Source organism: Nipponia nippon, unplaced genomic scaffold, assembly GCF_047370975.1.
Source record: "Nipponia nippon isolate SJK-2023a ecotype South Korea unplaced genomic scaffold, ASM4737097v1 scaffold_19, whole genome shotgun sequence".
NCBI lineage: Eukaryota > Metazoa > Chordata > Aves > Pelecaniformes > Threskiornithidae > Nipponia > Nipponia nippon.
This window is the reverse complement of record NW_028262335.1, coordinates 965,412-990,115: the sequence shown is the minus strand read 5'-3', so window position 1 is coordinate 990,115 and position 24,704 is coordinate 965,412. Positions and strand designations below refer to the sequence as shown.

The window sequence follows — 24,704 nt, the reverse complement described above, 5'->3', positions numbered from 1 at the left end:
CGCTGAAGTAGGATAAACGCAACCCTCCACAAATCAAACAAAATGCATTTTCAGTTTGGAGAAATCCCTTCTTTGCTCAGTGCGTTGTTAAACAGATCCCTGGGAACGCCGCTTTGGGGAACGCGGGAACGGCGGGAAGCACCGAGTAGCCAAGGAGATGCAAGGCATTTTGGCTGGCATGAACTTGGCAGCCACCGTAGCTGAAAAAGAGACAGAAAAGAGGCACGCAGGGCAGCGGAGGAGAGACGAGCAGACTGCGGGATGGAAGAGGAGGTGGGTTAAACCTCAGTTAAATCCAGCGTCTGCTCAGATGGAGGGGTGCAGAGCTGCACCCTTCGTCTCCGAGGGGCTTCTTCTGGGTGCCTTGGAGGTAACGAGGGAAGGACCGCGCGAAGGCAGGTGCGCTGGAGCCTGGAGCTGCTGGGTGTTTGCCAGCCTGCCCCATGTGAGACCGACTTGGAAGGCTTTTCTATTTTGGCATGCCTACAAAAGTCTGGGCTGATTAGGCCACTGACTCAGAACGAGGACACCAGGATACAATGTGAGTATTGTTCTGCCGTTGGCATGGGACTTAAGTGTGCAACTTAAATGCTTAAAAGTTAGCAGCTTGGAGGAAAAATAAGCAAAATGATAGAAACGCATAGCTGGGTATCAACTTCATGACCAAAGGTTGGCTGGGGGGTGGGAAGTGGAGGTTTATTGTGCTTTCAAGATCCCTTCCACAGCTCTAATGTCCTGCTGAACCCCAAACTATCATCTAGTCGTGCAAGAGGAGGGGGGTTTATTGCCCTCTAGCTCTCCTGTAAGAGGCCTGGGTGTTTCACCCCACTCATGTCCTTTGAACACCCAGCCTGGGTAACGGCATCTGTCTTAAAGAACAGTATCACAGCAGCTTTCCTCTGTTAGAGATCATTCGCTGCTGGGAGCTTCAAGAGAGCCATCTTGTGCCTGAAGGCTGCCAGTGAAAGCAAAGCTCCCGGGCTTTGACATGCTGCTTTGTAATCGCTTTAAATGGACTGGGATTGGCAGAGACTTGGCACTTCTTTGGCTTTCGCTTCCCATTGGAAAGGAATGAAAGATGATCTCTGAATAAGTGCAAAGAAAGGAGTGTGAGAAAGGCATAAGGCATCTTACGTGCTTCACCGTGCACTCATCTGTATGAGTGGGGCGACGGGTGTTGCTTGGATGGGTATGGGGTGTGCCGGGTACAGATGAGGCTGGACGGCATCTGCAGCTGGACTTCATCTCCTTCCAGTGTCACCACTTGCTCTGCCGCCTCGTTCGGTGAAAGCCCAGCTCGGGCAGTGGGAAGGCCAGCGTGGTGGTTTAGAAATAAGAAAACCAGCACAAACTTTCTTCTGAGCGTAAGGAGCTGAAAGGAAAGGCTGCTGAACGCCATGCCGGCTGGCAGCGGAGCAGAGGGGTTGTGAGTGCCAAGACTTAGATTTTGAAAAAGTGTCTGCAGGAACCGTAATTGGGAGGAGAAGCTGGACTGCTCCTGTCTCCTTTAAGCCCTTTAAAACTGCAGGACCGATAATCATTCCCACGAGATCCCTCCCAAGGCTAGATGCCTCGGGGGGAATGGTGCAAATGCGGAGGGAGTGCTTGTCCAACCTCTTTTCTGCCAGGAGAAGTACAGAGGTCAGCGTTTTGCTGGCTCAAGTCTGGCGTCCTCGGAGCCTTGCAGGAGGGAGTTACAACCTCCTTTGGGTGGTGGAGGGACCAGGACAAGTCCTGGTGGACTGGGTCCAACGTCTGCTTGGATGAGACCAGCTGTAGGGGAGCGAGCGCTGCAAGAGCATGGGAAAGGAGGATGGCCCGTGATATAAATCAGGGTCTCGTGGGGTCCTCCGTGGTGGGAGAGCAGCACGTAGAAGGCCCACAAGCTGTGGAGGCCTTGAATTTTCACCATATGCCTGGGTCGTTTCTCTCCTTTTGTGGAGCAGGGTTCTTTCATTTTTGGACTTGGCCTTGGATGGTTCCTTCACCCTTTGAAGCAATGGGATGAAAGACGTGAGCTGGAGCTAGCCCACGCTGGCGGCTGTCCACGTCCCCTCCTCCTCCTCGTTTCCAAACATGGGGCTTATTCTCTAACAGCAGCAGAAGGAGCAATGTAGTGGTAGTTGTGCATTTAGTACTAGTGGTGAGTACTGGTTTGGTTTTAACTTGCGGTTTGTCTATGTTAAGATCACAAGTTTAGAAACAGAGTTACTCGAAGTGCAGAAGAACAAAACTGAGATGAGTGGGGAAGAGCAGGCATCGTCTGGAGCACAAGAGATGCAAGAGGTAAGAGGTTTGCCTTGGGAGAGAAATTGTTTTGTTTCGAAATGTACTAAATGAGCGCCTCCTGTGAATGCTCTTTGCCACCATCTTCTGAGAACTTGTAGGCCACCCGCTCATGCAAGACCCGCTCATGCAAGAACTTGTAGGCCACCCGCTCATGCTTTTGGAGGAAAGCAGCTAACATGCCAATGTTATCTCCCTGATAACTCATCTCTCTTGTGAGATTGTCTTGCCTTCAGCACTGCGGAGCTTGTTGGCTCCCTGGTGAGAGCGAAGGGTTTACACATGCAAAGGTGCCTGACTCTTGCTTAGGGTTTAGTGGAACCTCCGTGGCACGTAGGTATGTGTACAAGGCTGTTTCCCAGCTGGTTTTGGGCTGACTTTGCTGTCGGTTTGTTACTTGCCAGCCAGACAAGTGGATCTGCCAGGTGTATAAGCCAGACAGAGCTCATTACATGCGGGAGCAGACCCTCCCAAGGTGTCTTGGGTCAGGTGGAGGCTCCAGGCCTTCAGAGATGCCCAGCCAGCCCTGGCTATAAGGTGCAGGAATCCTGCTGGCAACTTTTGAGAACTGTTTTTCCTATCCTTGTTTTCTGGAAGACATGTTTTCTGCAATTTGTTTCTCTTTTGCTAGAATAAATGATGCTGTAGAAGTGACTCTTAATTTTGCTTGTTCCAGATGCTGGAAAGCTGTCAGGAAACGATAGAAAAGTTGGGAAGTCAGCTGGGAGAGCGGAGAGAACGGAGAAAGCAACTTGCATCTGAGCTTGAACTGTTACGAGAAGATCTGAAGGCTGAGAAGCAGGTATTGGGCAGCCAGGTACGTATAGCTCCTACAGCGGGACTCCCTGCAGGAGGCAGCTGCCTTTTGTGACTCCATAAAACGTCCCCAGTTGCCCCCCAAGTGTGTTGCTTGGCTTCTCTTGATGCATTTCTCTAGTCCGGCCAGTTTCAAAGCTTCTTTGGTAGGTGATTTTAAATCCATCTGCTTTAACGGAGCTGTCTCTGACTCCAGGATTTATTTTTCCTTTCAGTGACTGTAATAACAAAACAGTAATTCCAAGTTTGTAGCCAAAGCCCCCTTCTCTAGAGGACAGAGTGGAAGGTTTCGGACTGAGGTATTTATTGCAGAGTTATTTGTGTCCATAAGGCTCGTGATCATGAGCCTTCATCTCTCCGTGTCACAACATGGCAGGGTACTTGTAGATTTGAGCCAAGACCTCCCTGCAGAGCAACATCATGGTTACCCGTTAGCAGCGATTGCTTTTCTGAGGTCCATCAACTGGCTAATTCTGAATCTGTTTAACATGGGTCCCCTTTAATGTTAATAGTATCTTTCTTAACCAGAACACGGCACGATAAGAAGTCAGAACACCTAAGAGTCAGAGAAGTCTACATGAGCAGCTTGCTGGCATCCCGGCGCCGCCTTTTGTTACGTGCCCTCAGGACCTCGGTACGCTTTCCTTGAAGCGATTTAACGGCTAGGTAGACTTCTGGCAGGTTTCTCTCTGCTGGGAGAGTTGCTGGTGCTCTCGTCTTCCAGTTGGGCCACAGAGGAGAGAGAGCGTGTGATGCCAGCAAAACTGCAAAAGGGCTGGTGCAGACATAGGCAGGATAGGGGCTGAAAATTAGGCTAAAAACTTAGGAGAGCTGCAGATCTGTGGCCTGGATCAGGCAGACAAGGGGGACCTGAGGGGGACTGGCAAAGGCGGGGTTTACATCTATTACAAACCCCATTTGTAGCACTCTGAGAGACCTTAAACCCCATCGCTTCCTTGAACGTAAGTGAAAACCAATGAAAGTCCCGAACTGTTGACGCAACGGCACATACACGAGAGTCTTACTGGAGGAACAGTGGCATCTAGAGGACAGGACTTTTGTAGTGCTGTTAGGCAACAAATTCACCTTGCAAAAGCTCGGGATGCAGACCAAGCCTTGCCAAAGAGCGGTTTAGGAAGGGGCTAGGTCAGTCTATGGATACGCATAGGAAAAGGAATTGTCTGATTTGGAGGATGATGGGGAAAACGGGAAGAGTCACTCTTTAACCTTTGTATCCCGATAATTCCATCTACTCGCGATCCAGGGACCTTTTAATCAAAATCATACATCCCTGTATGTTTGGTTGTAATTCAGCCACCAGTTGGCCGGTGGTTTTGCCTAAGGAGAGGACTATTTTTCCATCAAAGGGATCACGAGACGAAATCCAACGACCTGCTTTAGACTGGACGGCCGTAACGGTCCTTAAAACAGAGAACTTTGCATGTGTTTGGTGGGATGCCTGACTTCACAAATGGGTTCGTTCCCTTTTGCTAGAGTGGCTGTGTTGGGACGAATCATTTACCAACTGAGTGCTGGAAAGTTAGCTTGGCATGAAATCATCGGGTTCACGATTTGAGGTTGTTCAGTGTTGTGTTTGTCAGGACGTCCAACACATAGAACGGGCGAGTAAATTGGATATTGGAAGTGATGCTATGCAGAGAGCTCTTTGCGTTTGTTTGGAACTCCCTCCTTGCTTTTAAGAGGTTTTTGGACATTTGAGAGGAGAAAGCTTTTTCTGAGCTTGTAGTTAGGGGTGTATTACATCCTGTTGGTTCCTCACCAGGGGTTGCCTGACTCAAAATCAGAGTTTACAAACCGTTGTAAGAACTTCCCAGGTCTCCAAAGACATCAGCAAGCAGGGATCTCATTAATGTATCCCATGAGAAGCTACAAAAAGATGATGCTTTGTTAGATACGGAGGTGAGAAATGTAAAGAAATCCCCGTTGTTCTGGTGTCTGAGGCAGGCAGAAACTGTTAGTGTATATCGCTCAAATATAAATAAATTCATCTTGGTGTAGGTAAGAAGACCTGGAATTGAAATATTAGTGCTAGCATACACTCAGGAAGGGCTATTGATTAAAAAGCTTTAGGAATCAAAGTCATTGCTAGCATTTAGTGGACTTAATAGCATTTTTCTTTGAAGGATTTGGTTTCACTGCTGCTCAGCAGGGGATATTAGACTGGGCAGATTCTGGTTCCGATCCAGTCTGGGAGTTCCTGTGTCCTCATGCACTCCTCGTGCCTCCCCTTCTTGCCCCTTTTATTTTCTTGGCATCTTCTCTTCAGGTCTCAGGTTTTGGGTCTGCCGTTGCCTGGTGTTAAGGCATTAGGTGACGTTGAAAGTGGAGAGCAGCCATCCGTAGAAAGTTGGTTTGGGGTGAGTTGGATGGAGGATGCGCTCTGTGTGAGACAGCTAAATAGGTAACTCGTGCTCTTCCCGTTTTTCCAAGAATTGCTAGTTTTGTAAAGAAATATGGGACAAGATATAAAGCCCTGAGAACTATAGATGGGCAGCAGAAGGATGAAATCAAAGAAAGAAATGTGATTTGATGATAGTTTACACACAGCTACTTCCCATGGAGGAAAAAGGACTTGCACGTGTGTCTTCGAGGGTGAAGAACTCCAATAATTTAGCTACGGAATCACACGCCATGCCTTGATGAAGTCCCTAGATTGCCTTATACTGCTGAGAAGGTTTCCACGAGACCAAAGAAAATCAAAGTCGTGGTGTTTTCTGACCTTACAGGTCTCTGAAATCCTACAGGAAAGCGAACAGATTAACAAACTCGAGCAGAAAGATGAAGATCTATGTACAGACGAAAGGATGTATGAAGAACAGATGGCTAAAGTAGTATTTTTGGAAGAACAGATCAAAAACTTGAGGGATGAACAAGAACTGCTCTGGTAAACCTTAACAAGGCCTGTGGTACTTTCTGCTCCTTATCTTTGCTGACTCATTTTTTAGTCTTTTAAAAATCCCCATAGTGCTGCTTCTGGCAAAAATGGGCACAGCAGCTTTGTGTCTCCTTTATCAGGTAATCATCCCTCTGTAGAGATTTTGGTGAATAAGCATTTCCCTTAGTGACACCATGGTCAGTCAGGAGTAAACTTTTTTATTTCTGCAGCTGTTGCAGATTCTGAACGGCATAAATGAGAGCTGTCCTTAGGGAGGAGGCTTCTTCTCTTGGAGCGAGGTGGTGTTTGGACCAACGCGGTCCCCAAAAGCTGCCATCGTGGGCTGGGGCTCCTTGGGGCTCACTGCTGCCAGCAGCCGATGATACACCCCCTGCTGTGGATTTTGGTTGTCCTTGCAGGGCGGGTGTCGGCAGGCGTTGGGGCTGTAAATAAAGCTCTTACAGGTGCCCTGACTCCCCTTTTCAGCAGAGCAATTCAAATTTGGAGTTGGAGCATCCATGCTCAGGCTTTCATTAGTAAGCAAAAGCTCGGATTAAATCCAGTATAGTTACAGTCAGCTCAGTTACCTGGATAACTAGGTACTGAGATAAAGTAAAACCGAAAGAGGTGGGTTAGCTTATAGGGACATAAAGTTTGGATTGAGATAAGTGAGACAGCTTGATCGGGAGACCTGAGCCTGCACTTCCATCCAGCGAGGCATGGTGTGAGTGCTTCTGTGCCGCTTGTGGGCGCAGAGCAGCTCGCGTGGCCCCCCGCGAGCGTTTCCTTCGCCAGCAGTTCACCTGCTCATGAACTGAGAGCTGACACACATTTTTTTGCGGGCCGCTGTCCAGGGGAGACTGACCCTTGCCCAGAACTGCCAGACCCAGGATTAAATCCCCTTTGGAGCCTCCCGAGACACTTGAGCATTTCACTGGACTCCCGTATCCCAAGTTTTTCTGCTTCCGGGGGTGGTTTCCCTTCGATATGTATAGTTATCTCTCTCCTTTACTATTTCTCCTTCAAGTTCTGAATTGCTAGAAAGCAACAAGAAGAGGGAGGAGCTAGAAAAGCAGCTAAAAGAGAGCAATGAAGAAAAACGGTTGTTACTGGAAGAAGTTGCCCAGCTGAAACAAGATATCCTGACTACGCGGGAGCAGGGCGACAGCACGCTTGAAGAGGCTTGGAGGATGAATCGAGGCATGGCGCATAGAGAGAACAGGTTTCTCGTGTCGCAGAGCTCTGCAGGCGGTTTAGATGGGAGCTTTAAACAGGTATGGGCAGCTTTGCCATCTGCACCCTACTTTTGTTCACTAATTTAGTGGCAAAACCTAATTAAAGTGTACCAGAAGCGGTCCTTGCAGCGTTGTAGTGTTAGCATGCTGGGGGAGATGAGAGGCTGACTGATTTGCTTGGGGAAAATGTTTGGAAATTAGGAATGTCATCATTTCCTTCCATTATGTTTTTGGATGTGGTGGGAACTTGGATAAACTGAATGGCCCCCTTAGTACACGTGAAAGAAAGAAGTTATACAGTCCTTAGATGATGTTTTAAACCTTTTGGAGCTCTTCCTCAGCTGCTTTTTGGAGCGTGAGCAATAGAGCTGGCTTGCTATTCCCAGAACGGTCTTGCTCTTGCTGTAGGCAGAAGCTGTTCCTCTTCCCTGCTCCTCCTTGGCATTTTCTGCTCTCGCACTCCCGTGCTTGAACTCATCCTCACGAGCAGCTGGGTTTTGCTGCGGCCCTGTGCCCGTGTCTCAGGTACTGCTCTCCAATAGGCAAGACCCCTATTTGTCTCTAGGTTTAGCTGTGTTTTAAATGCAATTTGTTCACCTTTCTTACCGTGCGATATAAAAAAAGAAGGGGAAGAGCAGCTAGCCCTGCCAAGAGGGGAAGAAATGATGAAGGTACCCAGGACAGGGACTCTGAGAAGGCCTAAGGATTATATGCAAGAGTTTGGAAGAGAAGAGAGGACAGGGTGGCCTGTAGGCAGGAGTGGGAGTGGAAAGGAGAGGATCAGAGTCATGCTGATACCAAGAAGCAGCACGTCTGTACAGCCAGAGCAGACCGAAGCAAGATACAAGGTGTAGAGGGGATGCTGAAAAGGATCCTGATAGAAGCAGGTGGGGAAAAACCCCACAAAACCTAAGTGATCTCAAGGGCAAATGACATTGCCAGATCCCACAGTGCCGGAGCAAGACTTCCCAGCTTGGGAATTTATCTGGGGATTTATCTGAGAAGTGAAGCTCGATCTTCAGTGGATTTCATCTGGTCCCAAGACCAGAGGGTGAAGACACAAAGCGGGAATGCAGATCGACAGATGGCTGAAAGTGATGCGGGGAAGCAGGGTTTTGGTACACCAAACACGGGAAGAATTTCTGGGCTGTGTACAAGGCACTTGGAAGAAGATGGGTGAACCAAAGAGCTCCGTTATCTTCTGAAAGCCATCACAGACCGTCAGCGACCACCTCACGGTGTCCAGGCTGCTGTTGCATTGTGCCAGCGTGTCTGTTCCCGTACCGCTGCCCGGACTCGCTCTGGTCCTGCTGCCTCTGGGAGCTGCGGCTGGATGTGCCGCTCCTGCATAGTTGCCTTAGTGAGACTCTGGCACGAGAGTTAAGAGTAACCTGGGTGGTGGTGCTTCTGTTTGACAGGTTAGTTTTAACCGGGATTTGTTCCCTCATCCAGGTTATTGCATCTTTTCCCTCGGCCTCAGGAGTTGTGCGAGCTTCTCCAAGGGGATGGACAGGGCAGGGAGCAGGACATAGCGTGGGGGCAGAAGAAACGCTTGCCCGGCTTTACCCATCTTCCTACTTAAATGCCCTTAAATCCTACTGGGATACTTCTACCTTTCTTAATTACCAGTCGTCATCTTTCCTTGAAGTTAACTTCCACGTAACCTTTGTTGTTTTACTGTTTCTGCAGAGTCTGTCTGACGAGAGATTCCAGCAGCAGGAGGAAAAAATGCGGCAATTGCGGCAGGACCTGCGTCGCGTTCAGAACTTGTGCAGCTCGGCCGAGAGGGAGCTGAGATACGAAAGGGAGAAGAACGTCGACTTACAAAAGCAAAACCTCTTGCTCCAACAGGAATGCACCAAGGTAGGAACAGAGCAGGGAGAACTGTTTGAAGACAGCATCACGTCATTTTACAAGCTATGAGGGGTCTGAGGTGCTGGTTTCAACAGACTGGACCTCATTTACATTTGACCGCACGGTACCTGGGGCTCTCAAGCACGCTCTGTCTCAGCTCCATGGAAATTGCACTGCCTCCAGATAAAACTTTGCGTGTGCTGTACTTGCTCCCTGTATTTCTTCTTTATTCTTGTTCACTCTCTGGTAATCCTGTTGCCCCTTTCCTAATCAAGCCATTTCAGATGATATACGTTGAAGTGCAAACTTGATTTCTTCTTCTTTTGAAACTCAGGTCAAAGCTGAGCTGAAGCAAGCCCGGGCAAAACTCTCGGACACAACTGAAACATGCTCCTCTCTCTCAGCACAGTGGGAAAAAAGCCAGCAGAAGGTCAAAGAACTCGAACAAGAGCTCTTGAAGTGCTCCCAGGCTGATAAACTGCAGAGCAGTCTGCAAGAGAAACTTGCACAGGAGAAATCCAAAGTATGCGAAGCACAAAAAAAGGTAACTAGTCAGCGTGAGCTAAGTGAACAGGAGGTGTGTTTGTAGCAGTTTCGCACGGCTGTAGTTCAGAAAAAAGAAGAACTAGCGCCTCATGAATCAGTTCCCTGAAGTCCATTTTGCTAGTCCATTCTGAGAGCACTTGGCTGAATATTTTAGGAAAAATGTCTGCTGTTAGTGGGAGCATAATCAAGACAACAGGAGCCAAATCTGATGGCTCAGCTCCCGTCTCTAAAGCTCAATATCTCCGAGAATACTGTGGTGGTAGGGCTGGCAGGCGCAGGGAGCCCAGCTCCCGTTCTTGCCAAGGAGCTTTGCTGCTGTTTGCTGTCGGGTAAATTGCAAAAGCTTGTGTTTTCCGTGGCATCGGTTCTGCCATGTTCCTGCTCTAATCGTTGGATTTGGTTTTGAAGTGCAAGATCAAATTAGGTGCAAAAAGGATTGTTGCTAATGTCATAGTATCTGATCCAAAATCTGGTAGCTGTTGGAAAGGCTTTACTTTTAATGGACTTTGACACAAAGACATGCAGAAGTACTTTTGAGTAGAAGCAAGCAAATCTTTCATTCCCGTGACTTGCATACTGTGGGATCAAAGGGATCTGAATCCCTTAGATATTGGCCTATGAATTCAGGAAGTTTAATCCGTGTCCAATTTTAATCCAAGATGTCAAAACTCCAGCAAAAGCTAAAAGATTCCCAACACCAGCTCCTGCTGGCAGAGGCCCGTGTTTCAGACAAGAAACTCCTGGAGGAGGAACTGAAGGAGGCCCGAGAAAATGAAGCTCGTGTGCAGCAAGAACTTCACGAGGAGCAGCTGAAAAGGTACCCAGAGCTGGGTAAGAGCCGTTCTGCGTGCGGAGGGCAGGTGCGTGCCAGCGAACGCTGCTGTGCCAGCCTGCCAGCGATCTCCTGCAGCTCTGTTCCTGGCCCTTGGTGGGCTCACAGTCACTGTACCACTGGTTTCGCTTCCTATTTCTCCTTTTGATCTGCCAGTGTCCCTGGCAGAACTCCGCAGGATCCCCTCTTTATGAGATTTAAAAGATTTTTGGAGACTTCAGCTGCCTCAGAAGGCGTGTGGCCCCTCCTGCCAGCCCAGCAATTTGGTTTACCCTCTAGATGCCAGCAGTCTCCTTTCTTGTGCAGCTGGGATTGATGATTGCAGATGCATCATGCCCCCTTTCACGTGCCACTGGGACATGGGGACAACCAGGATGCACTGATTTCTTTCTACCCCCAGCGTTGCCCGGGGCAGGTGCAGAGCAGGGTGATGTTGTTTTTAGATCACAGCCAGCCTTGACTTCACGGTGGTGCATCAGGGGCTGGCCTCCACGTCGGTGTCTCACCGTCACCCCACCGTGCTTTTAGGAAGCTCCTGGAGCAGCAGGTGGAGGAGCTGCGGCTGCAGTCGCGGGAGACGGAGGCGTCGCTGGCCAAGATGCACGTGGAGCTGCAGGCCAAGGCTCTGCACGTCCTAGAAGATGAGAGGAAAACTGACTCCCGTGAGGTGAGCTGCAGCACGGAGGGGTCCTCGGCACCCGAGGGGATGCCGTGCTGGTGGCTGACTCCAAAGCAGACCGCCGAGCTCTCGGGGGAGATGGGGCCATCCCAGTGTGAAATCTACCTGGGAACTGCTGAAATGGGGTCAGACCCAGCCAGGTGCTGAGCCCTTGCAGATCCCACTGATTTAAACAGGAGCTGGAGGAAAAACACCATCCCATCTTGTGTAGGCTTCCTGGGGATGCCGCTCTGAGGGCACAGAAGGAGAACTTGATGGCTTCTTCCCCTTTTCTTGCAGAGCGTGGAGCTTTTTGCAGGAAAATTTCGGCAGAGTCCGCTGTCTGGGAGGATGCGTTACCTCTCTCTGCCGTGTTGAAGCCTACGGCCCCCCCCGCAGCACAGAAATCCACACTCCCCCTTCTTTAAGGGGAGGAGGCAGTGGCTTTGGGGGGCAGAATGGATGGATGTTATCTGTAGTGGGAACCACTAGGATTTATGACAGAGAAGCTTTGGAGACCAGACTGAAAGGAGGCAGAAGGGCCCCTACAGCTGAGGACACACACACACAAATAAAAAATAGATGTTTTCCAGCACCTCCAGTGTCAGAAGGAGAACCAGAAGCTTGCAGAGCAACTTTCACTGCTGAAGGAGGAAAACAAAGCCCTTTACGAGGAAGGAGTCCGTCTCCTGAACCAGAAGGACCTGTATGTCAGGTAATGGCGGGAGCAGCAGCGGATACGTAGGCACAAAAAAACCTACCCAGAAATTGCTGTTTACGTGCCTGGCAGTGATGCTGGATTTGACTGTTCTGGAGCCTTTCTTGTCTCTCCTGCTCAAGGCATTTAGCCTGGAGAGATCTGCCTTAACCCGACGCCCCGGCGTGCGGTTACGTTACGCATCGCATGCCTGCTGTCGCGTTCTCCCTGGCAGCTGAAGGCGGTGCAGAAAACGAGTGGGTGCCTAGGGAGGGCTGTGGGTGCTGCTGTTTAGGGTCTGGCGTTGGCAGAGATGCTCCGTGGACCCGCTCGTTTCTCCCCAGAGTCCTTTTGTTCTCGTTTGAAGCCCAGTAGCTTTTTTTGTCACGAGTTTTGAGCAAACGTGGGCAAATGTCCCTTACATGGTAGAGCTTTCTCTTTTTTTTGGGATAATTTTCCCTTCTATCCCAATTGGATGAAAATAAACAAGAGCACTGCCTAAATGGGACAAGTTTGAGGGGAAGAGCAAGGATCACAAGTCTCGGTAGACACAAATATTTAGCCCCAGCGTCGCAGCTCTAAGAAGTGCCCTCTGAAGTAGCTCTTTCTGCAACCTGTTTGCCTGACCCTCGCTGTTTAGGATTTTTCTTTGTCTGCCTTTTTCCCCCCATACACAAGTAATTCCCTTAACCACCCGTATCCCCACACAAATAAACAGCTTGCTCCCATTTACCCTTTCCCTGTTACTTCCAGTTTTGGTGACTTTATAACCCTGTTTGCTATGAAGAGCTGAGAGGGGTGAGCACAAGGATTTGGAAAACTGGGAATCAGTTTTAGGAATGCTTTGGGTCCCTTTCCCTCAAGCAATTTCCATTTGGTTGACACTTAACAATATAACCTTTGCAACAAAAAAACCAACCCAAAAGGAGCTGGGTAGGTGGCTGAGGCTCCCAGTTCAGGCTTTGAAGAGCCTGAATAAATACAGGACATCTCCTGCCTTGCTCTTGACCCAGAACGCAAAAGCATTTCACAGCTTGATGTTCGTCTCTCTGCCTCCTCAGGAAATATAATGAAATGCAGCTCCGCCACAAAGACAAGATCCGCAGAGCCAAAGAGACCTTTATCCACGAGGTGAAACAAAGGGACAGCAGAATTAAGCAGCTTGAAAACGAGCTCAGCGAGTCAAAGCTCCAAGTGGAAAAGGTGAGAGAAGACACCAAGGGCTCCTCGCGCGAGGGAAGGCAGGGGAGCAGGCTACAGCGTGGCTGCGGGAGCATCCCTTCTTCCAAAAAGAAATGCAGTTAGGAAAAAAAAAAAGGGAAAAGAGGTTTAGGAAGAGCTGGTTTGCAGGCAATGGGATTGCAGTGCTAAACAGCCAGGCGGTTGGAGCACGGGGAGCTCTGCCTGATGGGCTGCTCCTGCTCCGTGCGCAGGACTGGCGCTGCCCTGGGAAACAGCTGGCAGTGCCAAGGGCTCCAGCCCGTCCTTGTAGCACCAAAAAGCCAAAAGGAAATTCCTGGCTCAAGTTTGTCCTTGGGGGGAACCCGTGTCCTCAAATCCCATCCAGAAACTCCCTGAGCTCTTTTGCCTCAGAAGTATTACTGCTGGAAGTCACTCAAAAGACGCTTTTTGGGGTACGTTACATCAAACAGCATATCGCTTCTAGGAGTGACCACGCTTGGTGGTGACCCCTTTGGCGAAGTGCTCTAAGGCTCACAGAGGACAGAGAAGAGCGAAGCGTAACCGCTGGTTATTTCCTTCTGCGCCGCTGCTCAGGGGAAGGTGCTGATTGCACAGATCGCTGCCGAGAATGAGAAATTACTCCAGGAAAGAAGACGGCTCCTCCAGAAGATAACTGACCAAGAGGAGACCCCTTGGAGCAACCGCTCTACGATTGCCACCCTGCAGAGCAGGTAGGCACTTAACGATGTCCATGCCCCCGGGAGCCTGCCTCTTCCCAGCACTTCTCCAGTTTTATGCCTATTTCTCTTAAGAAATCCCGAGGAAAGCCCGAACTGTACCCCAGTCACTAGTGCTGCGGCTTTTCATTGCTGTGGGATGTAATGAGCCCCCTTCCCCAGCAAAGCCCTCGGCATACAGCTGAAGGCTGCGGAGGCCAAAGGGTCTGAGGTTGCAAAAGAAAACACCCCTTTGAAAACGTAGCATGGCCGGAAGGAAAATAACTTGTGCCTTGTATGTGTGACGTGCTCAGAGTGAAGATCCCGGACGAGGAGAACGTGCGGCTGCACGAGAGCAAACTCCAGCTCTCCGGCCACGTGCCCGCCCCGCAGCGTGCTCCGAGGAGCATCCACGCTCCCAACACGGAGGTGAGACTCGGTCTCAGCACACAGGTTGCAGGAGCTGATGTCTCCTGCGAGTGAGGGCTGGTGTTTGTAGCTGCAGCTGAGGGTGCCGGAGAAGAGCTGAGTCGATCCTTCGGCGGGGACGGAAAGGGGCACCAAACGCACGGCAGGCTGCAGCAGCTTTGTCGGCGAGGAGGGACTTTGCGGGGAGCTGCAAGCTCAATACGCTTGCCGCACCGCTCCATCCCCGAGCTGCTGTGCGGTGAGATCTGTGTTCCCAAGGACAGAAATCTCACTTTGGCTCTTTTGCCCATTTAGAGTTGTTAAAAGACCTTAGTTTTAAAGTTAGCTCTAAAATTAGGAGAAATAACCCAGAGCAGCGTGGTTGGGAATGTTACTCCTGTAAGCCAAAAAACCTCAGACCAAGCTGACCGATAGCATCGACCGCATTGAACCGAATGACGACATGCCTCTCCTAAAAACTCGGGTTCAGATTGACCAAGTTAATGAAGAGCTTTGGGGGGAGAAAGGGAGAAAAATCCAGGGAAGTGAAAGATTGCGTTTCCACAAGTCTTCAAATAAAACAGGTGGATTTGGAAGTTTATTGCTACACGTTGAAATTTGGAGGGAACCCGGTTTGGTTGGAAGTGAGCTGTTAAGGATGAAAGTGCTGGTTTTGTGTCCCACAGTGTTTTATTTCTTTCTCTTTGTTTCACCTGTGCTAGGTAGGGGTTTTTTTTTAGTTTAAATTCAGACCCAAAGGACAAATCTATGATTAGTTCCTCTGTGCGGCTGGAGGTCTTGGGGAGAACTGTCCGTGGAGCTGGGGGCACTTGGCAGACCAAAACTGTATGTTGAAATTCAGGGTCTGACCTGCACCTCCTCCTTTGAAAGTCTCTGTTCCTCCTTCCAGGACTCGAAGAGCGTTAACTTCTCCGAACGCCAACTACAGAGTAAGGTGTTGCCATCTCCCCGTGCCAGGTACCGTGGGGTAAAAGGAGGAGGCAGGGAATGCCTCTCTGCATGTAGTGAGGGAGAAGGTCAGCGTTTTGGCTGCTCCACCCTGTGCTTTCACCTCCGAGGGTCTTTTTGTTTGTTTGTTTTGTGTCAAATTGTAGGGAAAATGGTATTAAAAAGAGTCTATGAAACTAGCGGGATGGAGAAGTAAAATTTTCAAAATATGTCGGGGAACTCTGTGGGATTTAGAAATCAGCTCGGTGCGCAGTGCTTTTGGAGGAGCGTCTTTGCACAAGAGGCGATGAGGCTCAGAGGACCGCTGCTGCCGGAGCTGCGTCCCCCGCGTCCCAGGCTGTGGGGCAGGAGGGGGCTTGAGCTGTTTCACCACCGCGATCGCCACCGCGATCCCTGCCAAAACGGGCGAGGGGGAAGCGGAGAGACCCTGCAACTCTGCTCTCTGCTCGCTGGAGACCCAGGGCGGCGGGCTTGCTTACAGCCTTCGGGTGCTGTGGAGGGTGACGGACAGTCCGTCGCAAGTCAGAGCAGGTTCTGGGTAAGGTGGGGGCTGTCAGCTGCTTGACTGGAGGAAGACTATGGGAGCCTTCGTCCAAGTGACAGGCATTGACCGTAGCCCTGCACTGCCTCGCGGAGACGTTGGGAGGAGCGTTGTGCCGGTGGCAGAGGGTCAGATAGTTTGCAGAATGACTGAAGAGAGGAAATTTTCTTTTCAGCTTCCCACCACGAGAACCGCCAGACTCTCTCAGCACCCTGAAGGCCGCGCAAGACACGAAGCCTGAAGGAGAAGCTGAAAGCCAAGACTCATCCTTTTGCTTATCCCCCTCTCAACCTTCTGAGATCGGGTACTTAAACGTAGCTTCGCCTGGAGACACCACAGCCTCCCAGCTGCAGGAGGAGAGTCAGAGCATCAGCTCCGAGAACTTCTAAACGGGGAAAGACGTTTGTAAAATATCAGCTGGACTGCAAGGTTTTGGGCTCCTGTTGCTGTGGGATGACAAGGACTGCAGGGGGAGAATTGCCAAATGGACGGACCTGGTGATTTCTGTGATATATTTCAACTAAATTATTCAACAGCTTTTTTTTTTTTCCCAACTTACCCAACTGTAAATGTGTGTGTGTGATCCCAGATCCACCCGGAGGCTGGAATTTGTAGATAAACTCAGTAAAGTGGAAGAGGGGTGGGGTGAAGCGTATCTTCCCCTGAACCCTAATTCCTTGGCCAGTCAAAAACTACAAGCTTTGTAAATAAAACTCGGAAAAGTTCCCTTCCGTGCTCTCTGATCCCGACCGCTCCCTGCCATGTGCCTGCTTTTCTCCGTCCCCCTCGGTCTGTGCACATGAAGGGAGATGGAGGGGACGAGGGAAAGGGAATAGGAGCATGCGTGGAGCAGGAAGGAGGGGATCTGAACATAGAATCACAGAATTGTTAAGGTTGGAAAAGACCCTTCAGATCATCGAGTCCAACGTTAACCCAGCACTGCCAAGGCCACCACTAACCCATGTCCCTCAGCACCACATCTCCCCGGCTTTTAAATCCCCCCAGGGATGGGGACTCAGCCCCTGCCCTGGGCAGCCTGTGCCAGGGCCTGACAGCCCTTTGGGGGAAGAAGTTTTTCCCAATACCCAACCCAAACCTGCCCTGGCGCAGCTTGAGGCCGTTCCCTCTCGTCCCATCGCTTGTTCCTGGGGAGCAGAGACCGACCCCCCCCGGCTCCAGCCTCCTTTCAGGCCGTTGCAGAGAGCGATGAGGGCTCCCCTCAGCCTCCTCTTCTCCAGGCTGAGCCCCCCCAGCTCCCCCAGCCGCTCCTCCCCAGCCTTGGGCTCCAGCCCCTGCCCCAGCCTCGCTGCCCTGCTCTGGCCACGCTCCAGTCCCTCCATGGCCAGGAGGAGGAAAGAGGGTCGATCTTGAGCGCTTACCAAGAGCGATGGAGGGTCTGTGGGGATGCTTGGGGCGGGTAGAAGGAATCAGATCATGCAGAACAGGGGTGCGAGGGGATCTGTGTAGGCCAAGAGGGAAGCAGAAAGGATCAGAGCGTGAGCCGTGGGGAAGAGGGGGTCTGAATGCACATGAGCGGGGATGGAAGAGGTCTCTGCATACTCAGCAGGACGTGGGGTGAAGAGGAATCACAGTTTGCACAGTGAACCAAGGAAATCTCAGTGCTTGGAGGAAGGGGAGAGGTCCTCAAAACTAATGAATCAGCCTGGAGGGCATCTGAGCGTGCCTGGAGGGGGACAGAGGGGACCTGAACCGGCGCAGAGGGCCACGGCGGGGGTAAGAGCGGTCCCCAGTGGGAAGAGAGCAGTTCTCTCCTCCCAAGGGAGGGAACAGAGGATCTCTGAGGAGAATGAAGAGGATCTGAGCACACATCAGTTGAGGTTTAGTCAAAGCCTCCTTGGCTGCAACTGCCCTTCCAAACAAAATTTTTTTTCCAATCCGCCATGCTCTTTTGTAGCCGTGCCGAAACCCAGCGTTAAAGATCCTTGCTTGGAATTTGTCGTCTTGCTCTCTGCTCAGGCCACTTTTCATACCCATCTCAAAACAATTTTGAGCAATCTCTTCCAAAAGCACGTGGTCCCCTGCATCTGATGTTCTCGGCCTGGGCTACCTGGGGGCGAGGACTCCTGAAACTTAAATTATCTTTGAGGGTTTTTTTATTTTCAACTTTTTTTTATCCTTCAAGTCTAATCTTGTTTCTCTGGCAAGAGAGGCACCGTGTTTGTGTCTGCTCCGGTGAGGGTCAACGGTGCTCGTCCGCGACTCTTTGGGTCTCCCTGCGGAGCGGGCAGTGGGTGGATGGAGACGGCTCCCCAAAATGCCCGGTGCAGCCCCTTCCCCTGGTAGGGTGAAGCCTGGATGGAGGCGATCCCTGCAGCCCCCCGTGACACGGGCCGTGGTCACCTGCAGCCCGCCTGTGACACGGGCCGTGGTCACAATGGGACACCCCGCCTCACCGGCACGCCTTATCTCTCCCCACGGCACCCCAACCCACATTGCCCTGCGAGTCAGGGACGAGCCCAGGCGTGGGGGCTGCTCTCGCCACCGCTCTGCTCTTTGCAGCCGGGAGGAGAAGGCGGGGGCAGGCGGTGCCGTAGCGCCGGGGCTGTTTGGTGAGGTGGAGAGGAGTGAAGGAGCTGGGCCAAGAGGAGCTGCGGCCATGGAGTGGTTCTCCTCTGCCTTCCTCCATGCGCTGTCTCCACACCTGGCGGATTTCACAAAGGAGGGTAAGTGCTGCCAGAAGGCCCCGTGCTCACGACGCATCGCTGTGAACTCGGAGACACCTTCCCGTCGTGGATGGGAGGACGTTCTTGTGCAAAGCCTTCTCGTGTCTGTATTTCAAGCGCAGACCTCTGTCCCCAGCACAGGAGGTCTTCTCCTGGGGACACAGTCAGAACTCAGCCCTGCGGGCCAGTTCCTGCGTGGGTGATTTCAGGGGGAGGCGGCGGTGGTGTAGGATGATGCCTGCATCTGCTGGCTTGGCAAGGTGGTGAGCTTCGTCACTTCAAGCATGACCCATCTTCCTCTTCTTCCCCAGAGATTGCAAACATTTGGGACAGCGTGTCGGAGTGCTGTCGCCAAGAGCTGCTGCTGAACAAGGTGGGGCTGCTTTCCTCGTCCTCCCTCAGCCCCGATGTGTCCTGACCCCTCTCCCTGCCCTTCATTCCTCCCCCCAACTTAGAAAGCAGGAAAAATGCCCCAGAAGGACACCGCAGTGGACAGCTTTGCCAGAGAGCACCTTCTGCGTGAACGGAGAGACAAAGCCAAGCCCTGCTGTAGACAAAGAACGCGGGCTTTCTTCTTTGGAGTCTTCCCTAGCCCTGCGGGCAGGGTGCAATGGCCAGGCAGAGAGCCTGGGGCAGTGTTCGGGGCTTTTCCCAGGGCTTGTCCCTCCTCGGACCTTCTCAAGCTCCAGGTGGTGTGTCCTGCTTGTCCTTCACCTTGCACGCCCCGGGAAGAGGGTGGGAGGGTGATGAGGAGGGAGCAGGGAACAATCTGGAGGGCAAGGCTCTTCTCCAAAGCTTTCCAACGGGCCCCACCTTGTCCCTGGGGACCACAGGGGTGGACAGGCCAACAGTGAAGCCTTAGTGTGCCCAGCCAAGTCTTCACGCTCTTCCACCATCCAATTCCAACTTCTGTTTCTTTCTTTGCAGACTGTCAGGCTAATGGGCATGGCCACTGTGTACCTCAGGGAAGAGGACTTCCATAGTAAGAAGAAGGCGAGTTTGAAGGTCCAGAGACCCGTGTTCCACCTGGACAAGCCAGTTCTGGTGTGGAACAAGCTCCGCTATGAGACCAGACTACAGCCTGGTAAGAAGAGACCTTCAGACCTGTGCTTCCCCCTTGAGTCACAGCTGGGGTTTCCCTCCATCTCCTTCTTGACGGAGACCGCAGCCTGTGTGGGGACGGGGCGCTGGCCCCCAAAGGCAGGCCGCTTGCTGCTGAATGGGGAGTCGGTGGGGTGGGAGGAGGGTTGGTGGGCTCTTGATGGGTCATTGATGGGCTGAAGGGTGATGTGAGTCTGCTGAAGGCTGATCAAGTGACTTGGTCACCGGGTGGTTTCTTCACAGAGGAACTGGAAGTTGCAAAGCTGATCTACGCCGAGGCCGCCTTCCGCCTCCACATCCCTGAGAAGAAGGTCTGGAAGTGCGTGGAGGCGACCATGAAAGTCATTGCGTGGGCCTTGACGGAAGGCAAGGACTTTGACTTTGTCTTCAAGAACTTCGGCATCCTGGTGTGCCGAGGGAGGAGAGTGGTCATGAGGTTCTTCGAAGAGCTGCTCCGAGACGTGGATAAGAGCGGGGTCCTGGCTGATGCTTTCCTCCAAGTGAGTTTGTCATGTTTTCAGTGCTCCCTCCAAGTCCTTTGCAGCGAGTCAGAGCCATGACCTTGGGCACGTTCAATCCCCCGTCTCTGTCCTTCTTGCAGAAATCAAGCCTGAGGCCCTTGGTCATAGCCCACACGGAAACAGCGGTTTTCCAGATGCCTCCTGGGGGGATCTTCGTGTTCCCACAGTGAGTATGGTTGCTCCTGTTGCCCTGGACCGACCAAGCAAGCAGCTTCTCGGCCCCTCTTTGGGCCGACCACCCAGAGGTGCCAAGGACCAAGTTACTGGGGCTGGTCTCCTCCTGAAGCTGGTGCGGAGTACCTGTGCCCAAGGAGCGCTTCTCCATGAAGTCCACGGTCACTTCTCCTTTGGGAAGCGGGGTGTCGTCAGGCGGAGCCCCAGGGAAGAGGGCCTGCTTTACCTTCCCACCTGCGTGGGGCGTGGAGAGGCAGCGAGGGGCCATTTTCCATAAAGCTTCCTCTGGTCCTTCCCTTTCCTTTGGGTGAGAATGAGATAGAGAAAAACCCACACAAACCAAGCCCAAGATGTCATCATTTTCAAACGGAGGGTGGTGACGCTCGTTTCCTAATATCCATGGCCACCTCGTTCTATCTTCTGCTTTGCAAAACCGGAGACTTGACAGCGGCTCAGCTCTCGAGCAGCTTTGTAGTGGGGGCTGCAGGGGACTATGTTGCCCCTTATTGAAACCACTCGCACCTTCTTATTTGCAGGTTTGTCTACAAAAATAAGGTGTCTGAAAAAGAACTGCCTGAAAAGGCTGCCCGACAAGGTACCGTAAGAGCACAACGATGTCACGTAGCGTCGCGAGAGCGTGTTCCTCACATACGACTCCACCTCCCCAATGGGAGAGGTTCTCCAAAGCGACCAGCACGTCCCAGCTCACCCCCTTTTCCAAATGGGGACCCAAGCAAGGAAACGATGGGGCAGGATCTGCTCAGGGAGCAGCGTGGCCCTGTAAAGGGAGGGCTGGGAAACAGTGGTAGTCGGAAAGGGCCGAGCCCGTCCTAGGAAGCCTGACTCCAAGGGCTGAGGAGCCCGGGCCCGGCACTAGCAGCGCCGGCGTGCCCAGATGGCGTGTCTGTCTTACGGGAAGCGTCCCAGAGGTGCAGCTGTGAAGAGCTTCCCGGTTTTGTGCTTCCAGCGGCTCCTCCTGGCAAGCGCCTGCTCTCCCGAGGGCGCCTTTCTCCCGTCCGGACGAGTGGCCTTGGTCTCACGGGAGAAAAGAGGACAAAAGCGGGGACGGCAGAGGCTACTGTGAGGTGAGACTCTGCAGCCACACCTGAGCGGCACAGCTCATGGCTGTCTCGTCCTGGTTTTGACTTGAGGGTGGTTCTTAGCCCAGGCATAGCTCTCGTGCAGCGCTGCCTTGTGCTGCCTGCGCGGGGTCGGTCGGTGAGCAGCAGCTGAAGAACAGGCTCCTGCTGCTCTCATGCAAGCTCCTCGTGCGGTGTGTTTGCAGCGTGCTGCCGCCAGTCGAGGGGAGCCGTGCAGAGAAACGCCAGGAGGTCCGCCGGGAGGTCCGCCGGGAGGTCGAAGCGACGGACTGTCCTGAAGACAGGCTCCCTGATCTGGACAGTGAGATGGGAGCAGCGGTGGTACGTGTTACAGGTGGACGTAATGTCACGTGTAGGAAAGCATGACTCTGTGGAGAGGGTGTCCTCACAGACACCCTCCTACCCTGCGGACGTGTTCATCCCATCACTCCTTCTGGCTCTTCCTTTCTGTCTTGCCCCTTGAGAGCTGGGCCCAAGTGTTCCTCTTCTTCCCACCCAGGCGAGGCGGCAGTCCCAAATACCCCAAGTGCGTTGGCCTGACTTGTCCCTGCGCTTCCCCTCGCTCAAAAGCACCAGGCAGGAGAGGGCCAAAGCACAGGCAGGACGGGAGGAAGCCATCTCCTGGGGCAAGAGAGATGGGGAGGAGATGTCTCGCTGCCATCCCTGGGCAGAGAAGGGGAAGACACCGGCCCCTTGGCTGGGGACGCCACAGCCTGAGTAAGTGCGCAGCCGCTCCCGGCAAGGCCGGGGAGAGTCAAGCAGCAGAGACCGTTGATCTGCGGGGTCAGGGACCCGATTTCTCCTGACACGGGCGTACCCGGGGTTAGCCCCGATGCCCGGTGTCTTGGCAGCCCCAGCCTGGGCACAGGGGCCGGGGCAGGGCGCGAGAGGGAATTCGTCCCTGCCGTTGCAGCCTCCGGTCGCCACGAGCAAGGCAGGTGCTCATAAACCTGGAGCCATACAGAGCCCGCCAGGAGGAGTGGAGGAGGACTGTAGAGCTCAACAGGCTGCGGGCAATGGCCCAGAAGCTGTTCCAGTGGTAAATAGCTCCAGGTACAGGAGGCATTCTCCCACTGCAGCACGCGGGAAGGACTGTGTGTTCCTGGCAGCTGGCTGGCAGGAGAGCAGCGGGGTCCTGAGGCTGTGCCCCTGAGTCACAGCTGCCTTCCAGCCCCAGGGAGATGTCCGCGGGCAGAAGAGGGGCGGATGGGGACAGGGGTGGCTTCCTCCGGGGTTTGGCCTCTCTTCTGCCAGCTCTCGGCTGATGGGCCTGGGTCTGCAGGGCAGGGCTTGTCTTGGAGACCACAGAAAGCCTCCAAGACCAGAGCTGGTGGGCAGGAGGTCTCTGCCCTCTTCTCTGGACATCCAGCTGAACACCTTTTGGTTTCTCCTTTAGCTTGGCGAAGAAGATGGAGCTCCGAGAGCCCCGATAAAAAGCACGAGGCCATTACGGCAGCGCGTGGGACACGAGCACAGCGCTGCCTCCTCTGCAGCAGCAGAGCCCTTAGCTGCATGGGGCCTTTCCATACACCGTATTCCTCCTGGAGATGCCAAATAAAGACACCCGGGGGCCTGCTCCCGGCTGTGGTCACCAGCCGGTGCCTGCAAGGACGTTCACTGGCAGGGCTTTGGCAAGGATGGGCTGTTAACGATGCCGTGTGCTGGCCCATTCTTGCGCAAAAGCAACCTGCCCGCACAGTGCTGCCCATCCCCAGCACCCCTCGGACTGACCGTGCAGAGGCAGCTCGGCCCAGTCTTGCCCAGTGTGGGAGCTGAGTAGCTCAGACGGGAAGAGAGGAGATGCGGGCGTGCAAGAAGGGGAGAGGAGGGGAGGGCAGTGCCCAGCAAGGTGGAGGGAGGGCATCGGAGCTCACAGGGATGGGAATTGAGGAGAACATCTAAGCGTGGGTGGAGGGAAAGAAGGGACTCTGAGCTTCCCAGGAGGGGAAGGGTGGGCACCTGAATGCCGCGGACGGGACTGAAGGGGACGTGCACATGAACCTAGGGGAAAGGGAGGCTGAGAGCCTGCAGCCAGGGTCATAGAGGAGCCGTGAACGGAGACCGTGGGGAATGGAGGGGCTCTGAGTGCTGCCAGAGGTAAGGAAGGGCACGGCGGTGCCTCTGAGGGGAACCGAGGCTTTCTGGGTGCCGTCAGGGGAAGGCGAAGGATCCGGGCACTGGTGGGGTGCACACAGATGGCACTGGGGGGCCCTGAAAGGCACACCCGGGGCCTGGGGTGCCCCAAAAGGCACACCCGGGGCCTGGGATCACAGAGAGTCACGCTCACACGGGTTTCCTTTGTCAAAGAACTCCATGCCGTTCTGGTCTGCCAGGAAAATAACTGGCCAGTGCTCTCCAGGCTGGTTATGTGAATGCGTAATGGCGGTCAAGTGGAGTTCCCTGGGGACTGGAAAAAGGGAAATATTGCACCCATTTTCAAAAAGGGTCGAAAGGAGGACGCTGGGAACTCCCGACCTGTCAGCCTCACCTCTGTGCCTGGGAAGATCATGGCACAGATCCTCCTAGAAGCTATGCTAAGGCACACGGAGGACAGGGAGGTGATTCCAGACAGCCAGCACGGCTTCACCAAGGGCAAGTCCTCCCTGACCAACCCAGTGGCCTTCCATGATGGAGTGACTGCATCAGTGGACGAGGGAAGAGCTACGGATGTCACCTCTCTGGACTTCTGTAAGGCCTTTGGCATGGTTCCCCACAACATCCTTCTCTCTGAATTGGAAGGATGTGGATTTGGTGGATAAGGCTGGATGGTCGCATCCAGAGGGCAGTGGTCAACAGGTCAATGTCTGGATGGAGATGAGTGACGAGTGGTGTCCCTCAGGGGTCCATACTGGGGCCAGTGCTGTTCAATATCTTCATCAACGACACAGACAGGGGGATCGAGTGCACCCTCAGCACGTTTGCAGATGACACCAAGCTGAGCGGTGCAGTCGACACGCCTGAGGGATGGGATGGCATCCAGAGGGACCTGGACAGGCTGGAGAGGTGGGCCTGTGTCAACGTCATGAGGTTCAACAAGGCCAAGTGCAAGGTCCTGCACCTGGGTCGGGGCAATCCCCGGTATCAGCACAGGCTGGGGGATGAAGGGATTGAGTGCAGCCCCGCCGAGAAGGACTTGGGGGGACTGGTAGACAAAAAGCTGGCCATGAGCCGGCAATGTGCTCTTGCAGCCCAGAAAGCCAACCGTCTCCTAGGCTGCCTCACCCACAGCATGGCCAGCAGGGAGAGGGAGGGGATTCTGCCCCTCTGCTCCGCTCTGGGGAGACCCCCCTGGAGCCCTGCGTCCAGCTCTGGGGCCCCCAGCACGGGAAGGACATGGAGCTGTTGGAGCGGGGCCAGAGGAGGCCACAAAAATGGTCAGAGGGCTGGAGCACCTCTGCTGTGAGGAAAGGAGAGAGAAGGTTGTTCAGCCTGGAGAAGAGGAGGCTCCAGGGAGACCTCCCTGTGGCCTTTCAATACTTAAAGGAGGC

The 24,704-nt window shown here is 53.2% G+C and overlaps 2 protein-coding genes across 10 annotated transcripts in view; both read left to right on the top strand.

Moving 5' to 3' along the window:
* The window catches only part of CCDC30 (coiled-coil domain containing 30), a 40,190-nt gene extending 23,828 nt beyond the window's left edge, over positions 1-16,362 (top strand). For 6 of the 9 annotated variants that reach the window (XM_087755702.1, XM_087755704.1, XM_087755705.1 and 3 more), the window contains 14 exons: positions 2,188-2,286; positions 2,963-3,103; positions 5,850-6,007; positions 7,026-7,272; positions 8,923-9,096; positions 9,422-9,631; positions 10,293-10,450; positions 10,994-11,132; positions 11,717-11,838; positions 12,882-13,023; positions 13,597-13,733; positions 14,033-14,147; positions 15,037-15,104; positions 15,812-16,362. In XM_087755702.1, coding sequence (XP_087611828.1) covers positions 2,188-2,286; positions 2,963-3,103; positions 5,850-6,007; positions 7,026-7,272; positions 8,923-9,096; positions 9,422-9,631; positions 10,293-10,450; positions 10,994-11,132; positions 11,717-11,838; positions 12,882-13,023; positions 13,597-13,733; positions 14,033-14,147; positions 15,037-15,104; positions 15,812-16,025 — 2,124 coding nt within the window. In that variant the 3' untranslated portion in view covers positions 16,026-16,362. The remainder of the gene's footprint in view (positions 1-2,187; positions 2,287-2,962; positions 3,104-5,849; positions 6,008-7,025; positions 7,273-8,922; positions 9,097-9,421; positions 9,632-10,292; positions 10,451-10,993; positions 11,133-11,716; positions 11,839-12,881; positions 13,024-13,596; positions 13,734-14,032; positions 14,148-15,036; positions 15,105-15,811) is intronic. The other 3 variants (XM_087755701.1, XM_087755703.1, XM_087755709.1) reach the window with 3 other exon arrangements.
* A 1,543-nt stretch (positions 16,363-17,905) lies between these two features.
* On the top strand, positions 17,906-22,649 carry LOC148055995 (uncharacterized). The gene is made up of 11 exons (XM_087755545.1): positions 17,906-18,320; positions 18,632-18,693; positions 19,248-19,404; positions 19,665-19,921; positions 20,023-20,108; positions 20,653-20,711; positions 21,084-21,201; positions 21,402-21,537; positions 21,716-21,933; positions 22,130-22,255; positions 22,613-22,649. Exons 1-11 carry the CDS (start codon positions 17,912-17,914, stop codon positions 22,647-22,649), a joined length of 1,665 nt encoding a protein of 554 aa, XP_087611671.1. The 5' UTR covers positions 17,906-17,911.
* Positions 22,650-24,704: the final 2,055 nt, after the last annotated feature.

Bases quoted from the DNA above. Each gene is read 5' to 3' on its own strand.
- LOC148055995 (XM_087755545.1), top strand. From the start codon at position 17,912: ATGCCCGGTGCAGCCCCTTCCCCTGGTAGGGTGAAGCCTGGATGGAGG. The intron at 19,405-19,664 runs GTAAGAAGAGAC...GTTTCTTCACAG, and splicing joins TGAGACCAGACTACAGCCTG to AGGAACTGGAAGTTGCAAAG. The intron at 19,922-20,022 runs GTGAGTTTGTCA...TCCTTCTTGCAG, and splicing joins TGGCTGATGCTTTCCTCCAA to AAATCAAGCCTGAGGCCCTT.